This window comes from Scyliorhinus canicula, chromosome 8 (assembly GCF_902713615.1).
Source record: "Scyliorhinus canicula chromosome 8, sScyCan1.1, whole genome shotgun sequence".
NCBI lineage: Eukaryota > Metazoa > Chordata > Chondrichthyes > Carcharhiniformes > Scyliorhinidae > Scyliorhinus > Scyliorhinus canicula.
This window is the reverse complement of record NC_052153.1, coordinates 198,545,347-198,560,572: the sequence shown is the minus strand read 5'-3', so window position 1 is coordinate 198,560,572 and position 15,226 is coordinate 198,545,347. Positions and strand designations below refer to the sequence as shown.

Genomic DNA, 15,226 nt, shown 5'->3' with positions numbered 1-15,226 from the left:
TTGATGTGAGAATTTGGTCCCCATGGCTGTTCCGTGTGTCTGGATGAAGAACTTGTTGTCGAAGGTGAAGATGTTGTGATCTACAACTCATCCGCTTCATCCTGGGGTTTGACCTGTCTAACGCTGGGTCCTGCACGCACTTAGTCTCTCACCCCCCTCCCCATGCTGAGTAGGTGGGTGACCTGGGTGTCCTTGTGCATCAGTCGCTGAAGGTAAGCATACAGGTGCAGCAAGCTGTAAAGAAGGCTAATGGTATGTTGGCCTTCATTGCAAGAGGTTTTGAGTACAGGAGCAGGGATGTGTTGCAATTATACAGGGGATAAAACATTGAATATCTTCAAGAGGCAGCTAGATACAGCACTTGGGGCGAATGGGAACAAATGTAATGGGGGAAAAAGCAGGATTAGGCTATTGAGTTGGATGATCAGCCATGATGGTGATGAATAGTGGAGCAGGCTCAAAGGGCAAAAGGCCTCCTCCTGCTCCTATCTTCTGTGTACCTATGTAGTCAGTGAGCATAATATTTGATCTGTTTTATTGTCACATGTACCAATGTACAGTGAAAAGTATTTTTCTGCGGCCAAGGGAACATACACAGTAGCCAAAAAGAATAAACGACAAAGTATACAGACAAACAGTGATTGGTTACAGTGCGAAACAAGGGGCCAAACAAAGCAAATACATGAGCAAAAGCAGCGTAGGGCGTTGTGAATAGTGTTCTAACAGGGAACAGATCAGCCCGAGGGAGAGTTGTTGAGGAGTCTAGTAGATATGGGGAAGAAGTTGTTTCTATGTCTGGATGTGCGAGTCTTCAGACTTCTGTATCTTCTGCCTCAGTAAGTGGCAGGAGGTTTAATGGGGATTTAAGTTCTGTTTTCATACAGAAGGATGGCGGGTGTCCGGAACTCATTGTCTAAAAGATCAGCAGAGGCAGAAACCCTCATAATATTAAAAGGTATTTGGATGTGCACCTTTAAGTGCCGTAATATCCAAGATTACCGGGCAGCACGGTAGCACAGTGGTTAGCAGTATGACACAGCGCCAGAGTCCCAGGTTCGATTCCCGCAGGGTCACTGATTGTGCGGAGTCTGCACGTTCTCCTCATGTCTGCGTGGGTTTCCTCCGGGTGCTCTGGTTTCCTCCCACAGTCCAAAGATGTGCAGGTTAGGTGCATTGGCCATGCTAAATTGCCCTTGGGTTACATGGGGTTGCTGGGTTACGGGGATAGGGTGGAGGTGTGGGTTTAAGTAGGGTGCTTTTCCAAGAGCCGTTGCAGACTCAATGGGCCGAATGGCCTCCTGCACTGTAAATTCTATGATTACGGACCAAGAACTGGCAAGTGGTTCAGGTTGGGTGTCTGTTTGGACATTAGAACTAGGAGCAGGAGTAGGCCATCTGGCCCCTCGAGCCTGCTCCCCCATTCAATGAGATCATGGCTGATCTTTTGTGGACTCAGCTCCACTTTCCGGCCCGAACACCATAACCCTTAATCCCTTTATTCTTCAAAAAACTATCTATCTTTACCTTAAAAACATGTAATGAAGGAGCCTCAACTGCTTCACTGGGCAAGGAATTCCATAGATTCACAACCCTCAAAAAGCCTGTTCAGTTCCTCAGCAATTTCCTCATCTCCCATTATTAAAACTCATGGGCTGGGTGGCATCTTGTGCTGTAAAGTTGTGATTGTGCTGTGGAATTAAATTCCAGGGTTACAGGCTCAGCAGTAATGAAGGGAAATGGAAACCGGTTGGTTAAATGCGACTGTTCACTCACTAATTTAGGCTGAATAACCTGTTTCATAAACTTTGTATTAGTGCAAAATAAAGATGCAAGACCCCTGTGGCACAGTGTGTACCTCTGTCAGACAGAGCCAGCATGAGGGTTATAGGTCATATGGTCTCAGTCTATGCTGTAAAATTCATGATTCTAGTCCCTAAATTTCCCTTTTTTCCACTTCCAGACACAGAGTGATTTCCTCGTCATATGCAATGTGGCAAAGATCTTGGAGCTGGTCGTCCCGTTGATGGAGCATCCGAGTGAGACCTTCTTGGCCACGATAGAGGAAGACCTCATGAAACTCATCCTTAAGCATGGAATGACGGTAAGAATAAAGTAGGACTACATGGATTTAGAGTTCATTTGAGAGTGGGAGACGGAGGTTTTTTCCTTCAGAATAGTGAGCCTGTTTTGCCGAGTCCAAACCATAGTTTTCAAGGTCAAATACCTTGGAGGAATACAGATCAATCTTGATCTAATTGAAAATCAGGGCAGACTTGACAGACTGAATGACGTCCTTGTGTTCCCAAGATAATGGAATAGGGCAGCACGGTGGTGCAGTGGTTAGCACTGCAGCCTCGGGGCGCTGAGGTCTCTGTCTGTGTGGAGTTTGCACATTCCCTCCGTGTTTGCGTGGGCCTTGCCCCCACCACCCAAAGATCTGCTGTTTAGTTGGATTGACCAGGCTAAATTGCCGCTTAATTGGAATATAATGAATTGGATTCTCTAAATTTAAAAAAAAAAGAGATAATGGAATGGTTACAGCAGAGAAGGCGCATCTTTGGCCTGTTGTGTCGGGAGTTGCCACTCTGTAAGAGTAATTTGGCTAGCAATGTTTTTACTCTATAGGTACTGATCCTGTACTTTTTGAATGCCATGTTTCAATTTGCCTCCACCATCAGCTCAGGCAATGCCTCTCTCTCGCTCTCCCTCGTGCTCTCTCTCTCTCCCTTGTGCTCTCTCTCTCCCTTGTGCTATCTCTCCCTCCTGCTCTCTCTCCCTCCTGCTCTCTCTCCCTCCTGCTCTCTCTCCCTCGCGCTCTCTCTCCCTCGCGCTCTCTCTCCCTCGCGCTCTCTCTCCCTCGCGCTTTCTCTCCCTCGCGCTTTCTCTCCCTCGCGCTTTCTCTCCCTCGCGCTTTCTCTCCCTCGCGCTTTCTCTCCCTCGCGCTCTCTCTCACTCGCTCACTCTCTCTCCCTCGCGCGCGCTCTCTCCCTCGCGCGCGCTCTCTCCCTCGCGCGCTCTCTCTCCCTCGCGCGCTCTCTCTCCCTCGCGCGCTCTCCCTCCCTCGCGCGCTCTCCCTCCCTCGCGCGCTCTCCCTCCCTCGCGCGCTCTCCCTCCCTCGCGCGCTCTCCCTCCCTCGCGCGCTCTCCCTCCCTCGCGCGCTCTCCCTCCCTCGCGCGCTCTCCCTCCCTCGCGCGCTCTCCCTCCCTCGCGCGCTCTCCCTCCCTCGCGCGCTCTCCCTCCCTCGCGCGCTCTCCCTCCCTCGCGCGCTCTCCCTCCCTCGCGCGCTCTCCCTCCCTCGCGCGCTCTCCCTCCCTCGCGCGCTCTCTCTCCCTCGCGCGCTCTCTCTCCCTCGCGCGCTCTCTCTCCCTCGCGCGCGCTCTCTCCCTCGCGCGCGCTCTCTCCCTCGCGCGCGCTCTCTCCCTCGCGCGCGCTCTCTCCCTCGCGCGCGCTCTCTCCCTCGCGCGCGCTCTCTCCCTCGCGCGCGCTCTCTCCCTCGCGCGCGCTCTCTCCCTCGCGCGCTCTCTCTCCCTCGCGCGCTCTCTCTCCCTCGCGCGCTCTCTCTCCCTCGCGCGCTCTCTCTCCCTCGCGCGCTCTCTCTCCCTCGCGCGCTCTCTCTCCCTCGCGCGCTCTCGCTCCCTCGCGCTCTCTCTCTCCCTCGCTCGCTCTCTCTCCCTCGCGCGCTCTCTCTCCCTCGCGCGCTCTCTCCCCCTCGCGCGCTCTCTCTCCCTCGCGCGCTCTCTCTCCCTCGCGCGCTCTCTCTCCCTCGCGCGCTCTCTCTCCCTCGCGCGCTCTCTCTCCCTCGCGCGCTCTCTCTCCCTCGCGCGCTCTCTCTCCCTCGCGCGCTCTCTCTCCCTCGCGCGCTCTCTCTCCCTCGCGCGCTCTCTCTCCCTCGCGCGCTCGCACACACGCGCGCTCTCTCTCCCTCGCGCGCTCTCTCTCCCTCGCGCGCTCTCACTCCCTCGCGCGCTCTCTCTCCCTCGCGCGCTCTCTCTCCCTCGCGCGCTCTCTCTCCCTCGCGCGCTCTCTCTCCCTCGCGCGCTCTCTCTCCCTCGCGCGCTCTCTCTCCCTCGCGCGCTCTCTCTCCCTCGCGCGCTCTCTCTCCCTCGCGCGCTCTCTCTCCCTCGCGCGCTCTCTCTCCCTCGCGCGCGCTCTCTCCCTCGCGCGCGCTCTCTCCCTCGCGCGCTCTCTCTCCCTCGCGCGCTCTCTCTCCCCTCGCGCGCTCTCTCTCCCTCGCGCGCTCTCTCTCCCTCGCGCGCTCTCTCTCCCTCGCGCGCTCTCTCTCCCTCGCGCGCTCTCTCTCCCTCGCGCGCTCTCTCTCCCTCGCGCGCTCTCTCTCCCTCGCGCGCGCTCTCTCCCTCGCGCGCTCTCTCTCCCTCGCGCGCTCTCTCTCCCTCGCGCGCTCTCTCCCTCGCGCGCGCTCTCTCCCTCGCGCGCGCTCTCTCCCTCGCGCGCGCTCTCTCCCTCGCGCGCGCTCTCTCCCTCGCGCGCGCTCTCTCCCTCGCGCGCTCTCTCTCCCTCGCGCGCTCTCTCTCCCTCGCGCGCTCTCTCTCCCTCGCGCGCTCTCTCTCCCTCGCGCGCTCTCTCTCCCTCGCGCGCTCTCTCTCCCTCGCGCGCTCTCTCTCCCTCGCGCGCGCTCTCTCCCTCGCGCGCTCTCTCTCCCTCGCGCACACACACGCACACACGCATGCACACAGACGCGCGCACACACGCTCTCCAACTTGTCTGGACCAGTGTTTTGTACCAAACAGCCATCCTTTGGATCTTAATGACCAACCCTTTTTTACCAACCAGCCATCCTTTGGGACCCACAGCAGCCGAATATCATGACCCACGCCGACCGCTTGCTCTTCATGATTTCTGGGTCATTCATCAGGTGCCCTGGAGCTCAAACCAGCAATGCGTTATCCTGCCGTAGACTCTCCTGCAAAACTCTCTCCAGCAGATTCTGTTGTGAGATCCTGGCTTGTTTGTGTCTCTAGCCCTCTTTTCCTTATTACAAACTGATCCATCTTCAGTTCTTCACACACTCCTGTTGTTTCTTAGCACAGTATGCTGAACAGCTGTCTTGCAATGCAGAACAATGCCGCAGCGTGGGTTCAATTCCCGTACCAGCCTCCCCGAACAGGCGCCGGAATGTGTCAACTAGGGGCTTTTCATAGTAACTTAATTGAAGCCTACTTGTGACAATAAGCTATTATTATTATGTTAGCTTGCTGGCAGCTGAAGAATGGAGGAAAATCTCCTCCAGATTTCATGACCAAAGCACAGATCGCGTGACGTCAGTGTGCGTGCCGGGCGCATTACCTGCTCCCTCTCACCTCTTCTGGCACAAAGACTCTGTCGTTTATAAAAAGAAATTTGGTCCTTGGACAGAGCACGGAGGTCAGGAGGAGACGGTACTGGGATCGCGTGCTGAATGTGGTATTATGTCCTGCTGGGCACCGAGCCTGGGCACTGCTGGATCTGCCTGAAGGAACATGCATGCGGACAGCATTCTCTTCTCTTTTCTTTTAAACACGTGGCGTCGCATGAGTTTTATTTGTGTAGACCGATATACACCATTATCGTGACACGATTGCAGAGTTTTCACAGATTTCACATGCTGGTATTTAAATTGCATTGTCCTGCCCCAGAGGCAAACCATACATAATTTATTTTCTGTGATTGATGCTAGTATCGCCTTCTTGGATTTCAGTTTGAAGAACAAACACATTGCTGCAATCCCTGCATATGTAGCTATCACATAATTCCTCCTCCCTGTGGTGGTGTCGGCATTTAAGGACTTGTGGAAGCCAGTGAACTGGTGCTGTCTGCCAGCATCATGACCCGCCATTCTCACTCCTCACGCAAACTTCACTCTGCCACTGTCCGGTCCTTCACAGGCCCTGAGATCCAACAGTCCCACTGCCAGAGAAGGCACTTCATGGTTTCTGAAATTACCTTTTCTTTCTGGGAACAACCTCATTTTCTCCAATTTGTCCACGGAGCTGAAGTTCCACTCAAACATTTCTTCATCTTTCCTAAAGTCTGCTGCCCACAATTGGACGCACTCCCGTTGAAACCAAAAGTATTTTATTCTTCAAAAAACTATCTATCTTTACCTTAAAAACATGTAATGAAGGAGCCTCAACTGCTTCACTGGGCAAGGAATTCCATAGATTCACAACCCTTTGGGTGAAGAAGTTCCTCCTAAACTCAGTCCTAAATCTACTTCCCCTTATTTTGAGGCTATGTCCCCTAGTCCTGCTTTCACCCGCCAGTGGAAACAACCTGCCCACATCTATCCTATCTATTCTCTTCATAATTTTTAATGTTTCTATAAGATCCCCCCTCATCCTTCTAAATTCCAACGAGTACAGTCCCAGTCTACTCAACCTCTCCTCATAATCCAACCCCTTCAGGTCTGGGATTAAGCTAGTGAATCTCCTCTGCACACCCTCCAGTGCCAGTATGTCCTTTCTCAAGCAAGGAGACCAAAACTGAACACAATACTCCAGGTGTGGCCTCACTAACACCTTATACAATTGCAACATAACCTCCCTAGTCTTAAACTCCATCCCACTAGCAATGAAGGAAAAAATTCCATTTGCCTTCTTAATCACCTGTTGCACCTGTAAACCAACTTTCTGTGACTCATGCACTAGCACACCCAGGTCTCTCTGCACAGCAGCATGCTTTAATATTTTATCGTTTAAATAATAATCCCGTTTGCTGTTATTCCTACCAAAATGGATAACCTCACATTTGTCAACATTGTATTCCATCTGCCAAACCCTAGCCCATTCACTTAAACTATCCAAATCCCTCTGCAGACTTCCAGTATCCTCTGCACTTTTCGCTTTACCACTCATCTTATTGTCATCTGCAAACTTGGACACATTGCCCTTGGTCCCCAACTCCAAATCATCTTTGTAAACTGTGAACAATTGTGGGCCCAACACGGATCCCTGAGGGGCACCACTAGCTACTGATTGCCAACCAGAGAAACACCCATTAATCCCCACTCTTTGCTTTCTATTAATTAACCAATCCTCTATCCATGCTACTACTTTACCCTTAATGCCATGCATCTTTATCTTATGCAGCAACCTTTTGTGTGGCACCTTGTCAAAGGCTTTCTGGAAATCCAGATATACCACATCCATTAGCTCCCCGTTATCTACTGCACTGGTAATGTCCTCAAAAAATTCCACTAAATTAGTTAGGCACGACCTGCCCTTTATGAACCCATGCTGCGTCTGCCCAATGGGACAATTTCTATCCAGATGCCTCGCTATTTCTTCCTTGATGATAGATTCCAGCATCTTCCCTACTACCGAAGTTAAGCTCACTGGCCTATAATTTCCTGCTCTCTGCCTACCTCCTTTTTTAAACAGTGGCGTCACGTTTGCTAATTTCCAATCCACCGGGACCACCCCAGAGTCTAGTGAATTCTGGTAAATCATCATTAGTGCATCTGCAATTTCCCTAGCCATTTCTTTTAGCACTCTGGGATGCATTCCATCAGGGCCAGGAGACTTGTCTATCTTTAGCCCCATTAGCTTGCCCATCACTACCTCCTTAGTGATAACAATCCTCTCAAGGTCCTCACCTGCCATAGCCTCATTTCTATCAGTCGCTGGCATTTTATTTGTGTCTTCCACTGTGAAGACCGACCCAAAAAATCTGTTCAGTTCCTCAGCCATTTCCTCATCTCCCATTATTAAAACTCCCTTCTCATCCTCTAAAGGACCAATATTTACTTTAGCCACTCTTTTTTGTTTTAGATATTTGTAAAAACTTTTGCTGTCTGTTTATATATTCTGAGAAAGTTTACTTTCATACTCTATCTTACTCTTCTTTATAGCTTTTTTTAGTAGCTTTCTGTTGCCCCCTAAAGATTTCCCAGTCCTCTAGTCTCCCACCAATCTTTGCCACCTTATATGCTTTTTCCTTCAATTTGATACTCTCCCTTATTTCCTTAGATATCCACGGTCGATTTTCCCTCTTTCTACCGTCCTTCCCTTTTGCTGGTATAAACCTTTGCTAAGCACTGTGAAAAATCGCTTGGAAGGTTCTCCACTGTTCCTCAACTGTTCCACCATAAAGTCTTTGCTCCCAGTCTACCTTAGCTAGTTCTTCTCTCATCCCATTGTAATCTCCTTTGTTTAAACACAAAACACTAGTATTTGATTTTACTTTCTCACCCTCCATCTGTATTTTAAATTCCACCATATTGTGATCGCTCCTTCCGAGAGGATCCCTAACTATGAGATCATGAATCAATCCTGTCTCATTACACAGGACAAGATCTAGGACCACTTGTTCCCTTGTAGGTTCCATTACATACTGTTCTAGGAAACTATCACGGATACATTCTATAAACTCCTCCTCAAGGTTGCCTTGACCGACCTGGTTAAACCAATCGACATGTAAATTAAAATCCCCCATGATAACTGCTGTACCATTTCTACATGCATCAGTTATTTCTTTATTTATTGCCAGCCCCACCATAACGTTACTATTTGGTGGCCGATAGACTACTATCAGTGACTTTTGCGCCTTACTATTCCTGATTTCCACCCAAATGAATTCAACCGTATCCTCCATAGCACCGATGTCATCCCTTACTATTGCCCAGATGTCATCCTTAAATAACAGAGCAACACCCCCCTCCCTTACCATGTTTCAGTAATGGCCACTAAATCATTGTCATTCACGATGATTTGTGCCATCAACTCATTTACTTTATTCCGAATACTACGAGCATTCAGGTAAAGCACACTTATGTTGGGTTTTTTTTACCTCTGGTTTGAATCTTAACATCTCCAGTTTTATTCCTTCTAGTATTACTGGGCCTATTCACTGAGCTCCCCTCAGTCACTGTACCTTGTACTGTCGCCCTTTTTGATTTTTGACTATGTCTTCTCTGCCTTGCATTTTCCCCCTTACTTCCTTCTGCTTCTGTCCCTGTTTTACTACCTTCCAACTTCCTGCATCGGTTCCCATCCCCCTGCCACATTAGTTTAAACCCTCCCCAACAGCTCTAGCAAACACCCCCCCCCCTAGAACATCGGTTCCAGTCCTGCCCAGGTGCAGACCGTCCGGTTTGTACTGGTCCCACCTCCCCCAGAACCGGTCCCAATGCCCCAGGAATTTGAATCCTTCCCTCTTGCACCATCTCTCGAGCCACGCATTCATCCTATCTATCCTGACATTCCTACTCTGACTAGCTCGTGGCACTGGTAGCAATCCTGAGATTACTACCTTTGATGTCCTACTTTTTAGTTTATCTCCTAACTCCCTGAATTCCGCTTGTAGGACCTCATCCCGTTTTTTACCTATATCGTTGGTGCCTATGTGCCCCACGTCAGCTGGCTGTTCACACCCCCCCCCAGAATGTCCTGTCCTGCAGCCACTCCGAGACATCCTTGACCCTTGCACCAGGGAGGCAACATACCATCCTGGAGTCTCGATTGCGTCCACAGAACCGCCTGTCTATTCCCCTTACGATCGAGTCCCCTATCACTATAGCCCTGCCATTTTTCTTCCTGCCCTGCTGTGCAGCAGAGCCAGCCACGGTGCCATGAACCTTGCTGCTGCTGCCTTCCCCTGGTGAGCCATCTCCCTCAACAGTATCCAAAGCGGTATATCTGTTTTGCAGGGAGATGACCGCAGGGGACACCTGCACTGCCTTCCTACTCTTGCTCTGTCTTTTGGTCGCCAATTTTCTATCTCCCTCAGTAAGCTTCACCTGCGGTGTGACCAACTCGCTAAACGTGCTATCCACGACCTCCTCAGCATCGCGGATGCTCCAAAGCGAGTCCATCCGCAGCTCCAGAGCCGTCAAGCGGTCTAACAGGAGCTGCAACTGAACACACTTCTTGCACGTGAAAGAGCCAGGGACAGTGGACGTGTCCCTGAGCTCCCACATCGCACACGAGGAGCATGACACGGGTCTGGGATCTCCTGCCATGTCATAAACCTTAGGTAAACTTAAACGACTACAATTTCAAAGTAAAAATAAATAAATTAGACAACGAAAAGAAAAACTAGTTACCAGTCACTTACCAGGGTTAAAAAGCACCTCCGAAAAAGCATCTTCTCTCTCTCTGCACCAAATTACCTCACTGCACCAAATTACCAATGTCCAACTTCCCACTCTGGATTTGCTTACTCCGGATGTGTCTCCTTGAAAAGCGCAAGCATAAACCTCGTGCAAAAACCACAAAAGGTTTGTGTGCAGGTACAGCAAGTAATTAGGAAAGCTAATAGAAGATTATCTTTTTTTGTGAGAGGAATTGATTACAAAGGAGGGAGGTTATGCTATATTTATACAGTGCATTGGCGAGACCACGTCTGGAGTATTGTGTGCAGTACTCGGCACCTCATTTAAGGAAAGGTGTAAATGAATTAGCAGCAGTTCAGAGATAATTTATTAGATTAATTCGAAGAATGGGCAGATTTCCTCGAGGAAAGGTTGGACATGCTAGGCTTGTATCCTCGAGTTCAGAAGAGTAAGAGGTGTCTTGATTGAAACATAGAAGATCCTGAGGGATCTTGACAGGGTGAATGTGGAGAGGATGTATCTTGTTAGAGAATCTGGAACTAGAAGTCACTGTTTAAAAATAAGGGGCTGCCCATTTAAGACGGATGAAGGAAAACATTTTCTCTGAGGGATCGTGAGTCTCTGAACTCTTCCTCAAAAGGCAGTGGAAGCAGAGCCTGTTGAGTATTAATGCTGAGCTGGATAGATTCTTGATTAACTCAGATGTGAAAGATTATTGGGGGGAGGCAGGAATATGGCTTTGAATATCGTTTGGAGCAGGCTCAAAGAAGGTTCCTCATAGTTAGATTTAATTTGGTTACACTTATTCTTCTCCAGGCCCAAAGGGTCTATGTTATCCTGTCCAGGTCAGGGATTTGTTGGTCTCCCCGGAAGGGTTATGTTGTTAAGGGTTAAGCTGTTATGCTGTGGGGTCCTGGTTTGAATCCCGCCATGGCAAATGGTGAAATTTGAATTCAATAAAAATACATGGAATAAAAGGTCTAAAGATGACCACAAAGCCATTGTTGTAAAAACCCATCTGGTTCACTAATGTCGTTTAGGATTGGGCTTGTTTATTGTCATGTGTACCGAGGTACAGTGAAAAGTGTTGTTCTGCATACAGTCCAGACAGATCGTTCAGTGCATGAAACGAAAATACATAATAGGGCAAATATAAATACATAATGTAAATACATAGACACAGGCATCGGGTGAAGCATACGGAATGTAGTACTACTCAGTAGAGATGTGTAAAGAGATCAGTTCAGTCCATAAAAGGGTCGTTTAGGAGTCTGGTAACAGTGGGGAAGAAGCTGTTTTTGAATGTTAGTTCGTGTTCTCAGACCTGCCCGATGGAAGAAGTTGGAAGAGTGAGTAAGCCGGGTGGGAGGGGTCTTTGATTATGCTGCCCACTTTCCCCCGGCAGCGAGAGATGTAGATGGAGTCAATGGATAGGAGGCAGGTTCGTGTTCACGACTGTAGTTTCTTCTGGTCTTTAGGAAATTGTTGTCCTTACCTGGTCTGGTCTTTATGTCACTCCAGATCCAAGGCAACATGGTTGACTGTTAAATGCCCTCAGGGATGGGCAATAAATGCTGGACCAGCCAATGGCGCACACATCCTATCAACAGCGTTTTTCGTTTAAAAAGAAGATCCTTATCAAAATCTTTATCCTGGCGCCCCTCGGGCGATGGTGCATCTCTTGGGGAAGCCACAGCGAGCCCTGAAGTGGGTGACCTGCATTAGAAGAGGCGTAGGGATGGGTTTCGTCCAAGGACGTGGTTCATCCCTATTATTTCCTTATCCTTGGTGAATTTTTCCCGAGAATTAGGCAGACCCATGTGTGGTGGTTGGTTGGCTGGTCTTTGTTCTGACGTGATATAGTGGATCTGAGGGGTTCGTTCTCAAAGACCTTGTTCTTTCATTTTATACAGACTAGACGAGGTGCTAAGAGTATCTCTCGTATCCTCCTAGGCGTTGATGCCTTTGTAGGCTGCCTGCTCCATGTGTGTGTGTCTGGAGGCTGGAACGTGGGGATGGCTGCCTGCTCCGTGTGTGTGTCTGGAGGATGGAGTGTGATGGTGGCTGTCTGCTCCGTGTGTGTGTCTGGAGGATGGAGTGTGATGGTGGCTGTCTGCTCCGTGTGTGTGTCTGGAGGATGGAGTGTGATGGTGGCTGTCTGCTCCGTCTGTGTGTGTGTCTGGAGGATGGAGTGTGACATAAGAACATAAGAACTAGGAGCAGGAGTAGGCCATCTGGCCCCTCGAGCCTGCTCCGCCATTCAATGAGATCATGGCTGATCTTTTGTGGACTCAGCTCCACTTTCCGGCCCGAACACCATAACCCTTAATCCCTTTATTCTTCAAAAAACTATCTATCTTTACCTTAAAAACATGTAATGAAGGAGCCTCAACTGCTTCACTGGGCAAGGAATTCCATAGATTCACAACCCTTTGGGTGAAGAAGTTCCTCCTAAACTCAGTTCTAAATCTACTTCCCCTTATTTTGAGGCTATGCCCCCTAGTTCTGCTGTCACCCGCCAGTGGAAACAACCTGCCCGCATCTATCCTATATATTCCCTTCATAATTTAAATGTTTCTATAAGATCCCCCCTCATCCTTCTAAATTCCAACGAGTACAGTCCCAGTCTACTCAACCTCTCCTCATAATCCAACCCCTTCAGCTCTGGGATTAACCTAGTGAATCTCCTCTGCACACCCTCCAGCGCCAGTACGTCCTTTCTCAAGTAAGGAGACCAAAACTGAACACAATACTCCAGGTGTGGCCGCACTAACACCTTATACAATTGCAACATAACCTCCCTAGTCTTAAACTCCATCCCTCTAGCAATGAAGGACAAAATTCCATTTGCCTTCTTAATCACCTGTTGCACTTGTAAACCAACCTTCTGTGACTCATGCACTAGCACACCCAAGTCTCTCTGAACAGCGGCATGCTTTAATATTTTATCGTTTAAATAATAATCCCGTTTGCTGTTATTCCTACCAAAATGGATAACCTCACATTTGTCAACATTGTATTCCATCTGCCAGACCCGAGCCCATTCACTTAACCTATCCAAATCCCTCTGCAGACTTCCAGTATCCTCTGCACTTTTCGCTTTACCACTCATCTTAGTGTCATCTGCAAACTTGGACACATTGCCCTTGGTCCCCAACTCCAAATCATCAATGTAAATTGTGAACAATTGTGGGCCCAACACGGATCCCTGAGGGACACCACTAGCTACTGATTGCCAACCAGAGAAACACCCATTTATCCCAACTCTTTGCTTTCTATTAATTAACCAATCCTCTATCCATGCTACTACTTTACCCTTAATGCCATGCATCTTTATCTTATGCAGCAACCTTTTGTGTGGCACCTTGTCAAAGGCTTTCTGGAAATCCAGATATACCACATCCATCGGCTCCCCGTTATCTACTGCACTGGTAATGTCCTCAAAAAATTCCACTAAATTAGTTAGGCATGACCTGCCCTTTACGAACCCATGCTGCGTCTGCCCAATGGGACAATTTCTATCCAGATGCCTCGCAATTTCTTCCTTGATGATAGATTCCAGCATCTTCCCTATTACCGAAGTTAAACTCACTGGCCTATAATTTCCTGCTTTCTGCCTACCTCCTTTTTTAAACAGTGGCGTCACGTTTGCTAATTTCCAATCCACCGGGACCACCCCAGAGTCTAGTGAATTTCGGTAAATTATCACTAGTGCATCTGCAATTTCCCTAGCCATCTCTTTTAGCACTCTGGGATGCATTCCATCAGGGCCAGGAGACTTGTCTACCTTTAGCCCCATTAGCTTGCCCATCACTCCCTCCTTAGTGATAACAATCCTCTCAAGGTCCTCACCTGTCATAGCCTCATTTCTATCAGTCGCTGGCATGTTATTTGTGTCTTCCACTGTGAAGACCGACCCAAAAAACCTGTTCAGTTCCTCAGCCATTTCCTCATTTCCCATTATTAAAACTCCCTTCTCATCCTCTAAAGGACCAATATTTACCTTAGCCACTCTTTTTTGTCTTATATATTTGTAAAAACTTTTACTGTCTGTTTTTATATTCTGAGCAAGTTTACTCTCATACTCTATCTTACTCTTCTTTATAGCTTTTTTAGTAGCTTTCTGCTGCCCCCTAAAGATTTCCCAGTCCTCTAATCTCCCAGCAATCTTTGCCACTTTATATGCTTTTTCCTTCAATTTGATACTCTCCCTTATTTCCTTAGATATCCACGGTCGATTTTCCCTCTTTCTTCCGTCCTTCCTTTTTGTTGGTATAAACCTTTGCTGAGCACTGTGAAAAATCGCTTGGAAGGTTCTCCACTGTTCCTCAACTGTTCCACCATAAAGTCTTAGCTCCCAGTCTACCTTAGCTAGTTCTTCTCTCATCCCCATGTAATCTCCTTTGTTTAAACACAAAACGGAGGATGGAGTGTGACGGTGGCTGCCTGCAGTGTGTCTGTCTGTGTGTCTGTCTGTGTGTCTGTCTGTGTGTCTGTCTGTGTCTGGAGGATGGAGTGTGTGTGGAGGATGGAGTGTGACGGTGGCTGCCTGCTCCGTGTGTGTGTGTGTCTGGAGGATGGAGTGTGACGGTGGCTGCCTGCTCCGTGTGTGTGTGTCTGGGGGATGGAGTGTGATGGTCGCTGCCTGCTCCGTGTGTGTGTCTGGAGGGTGGAGTTTGACGGCGGCTGCCTGCTCCGTGTGCGTCTGGATTGTGGAGTGTGACAGTGGCTGCCTGTTCCGTGTGTGTCTGGAGGGTGGAGTGTGACAGTGGCTGCCTGCTCCGTGTGTGTCTGGAGGATGGAGTGTGACGGTGGCTGCCTGCTCCGTGTGTGTCTGGAGGATGGAGTGTGACGGTGGCTGCCTGCTCCGTGTGTGTGTCTGGGGGATGGAGTGTGACGGTGGCTGCCTGCTCCGTGTGTGTGTGTCTGGAGGATGGAGTGTGACGGTGGCTGCCTGCTCCGTGTGTGTGTGTCTGGAGGATGGAGTGTGACGGTGGCTGCCTGCTCCGTGTGTGTCTGGAGGATGGAGTGTGACGGTGGCTGCCTGCTCCGTGTGTGTCTGGAGGATGGAGTGTGACGGTGGCTGCCTGCTCCGTGTGTGTGTGTGTAGGGTGGAGTGTGACGGTGGCTGCCTGCTCCGTGTGTGTCTGGAGGATGGAGTGTGACGGTGGCTGCCTG

The 15,226-nt window shown here is 49.5% G+C and overlaps 1 protein-coding gene across 1 annotated transcript in view; it reads left to right on the top strand.

The window, feature by feature from the left end:
• LOC119970799 (nipped-B-like protein) overlaps positions 1 to 15,226 on the top strand; it is a 559,915-nt gene that overhangs the window by 488,949 nt on the left and 55,740 nt on the right. The window contains 1 exon segment of the mRNA XM_038805973.1: positions 1,961 to 2,101. Within this exon segment, the coding sequence (XP_038661901.1) occupies positions 1,961 to 2,101 (141 nt within the window).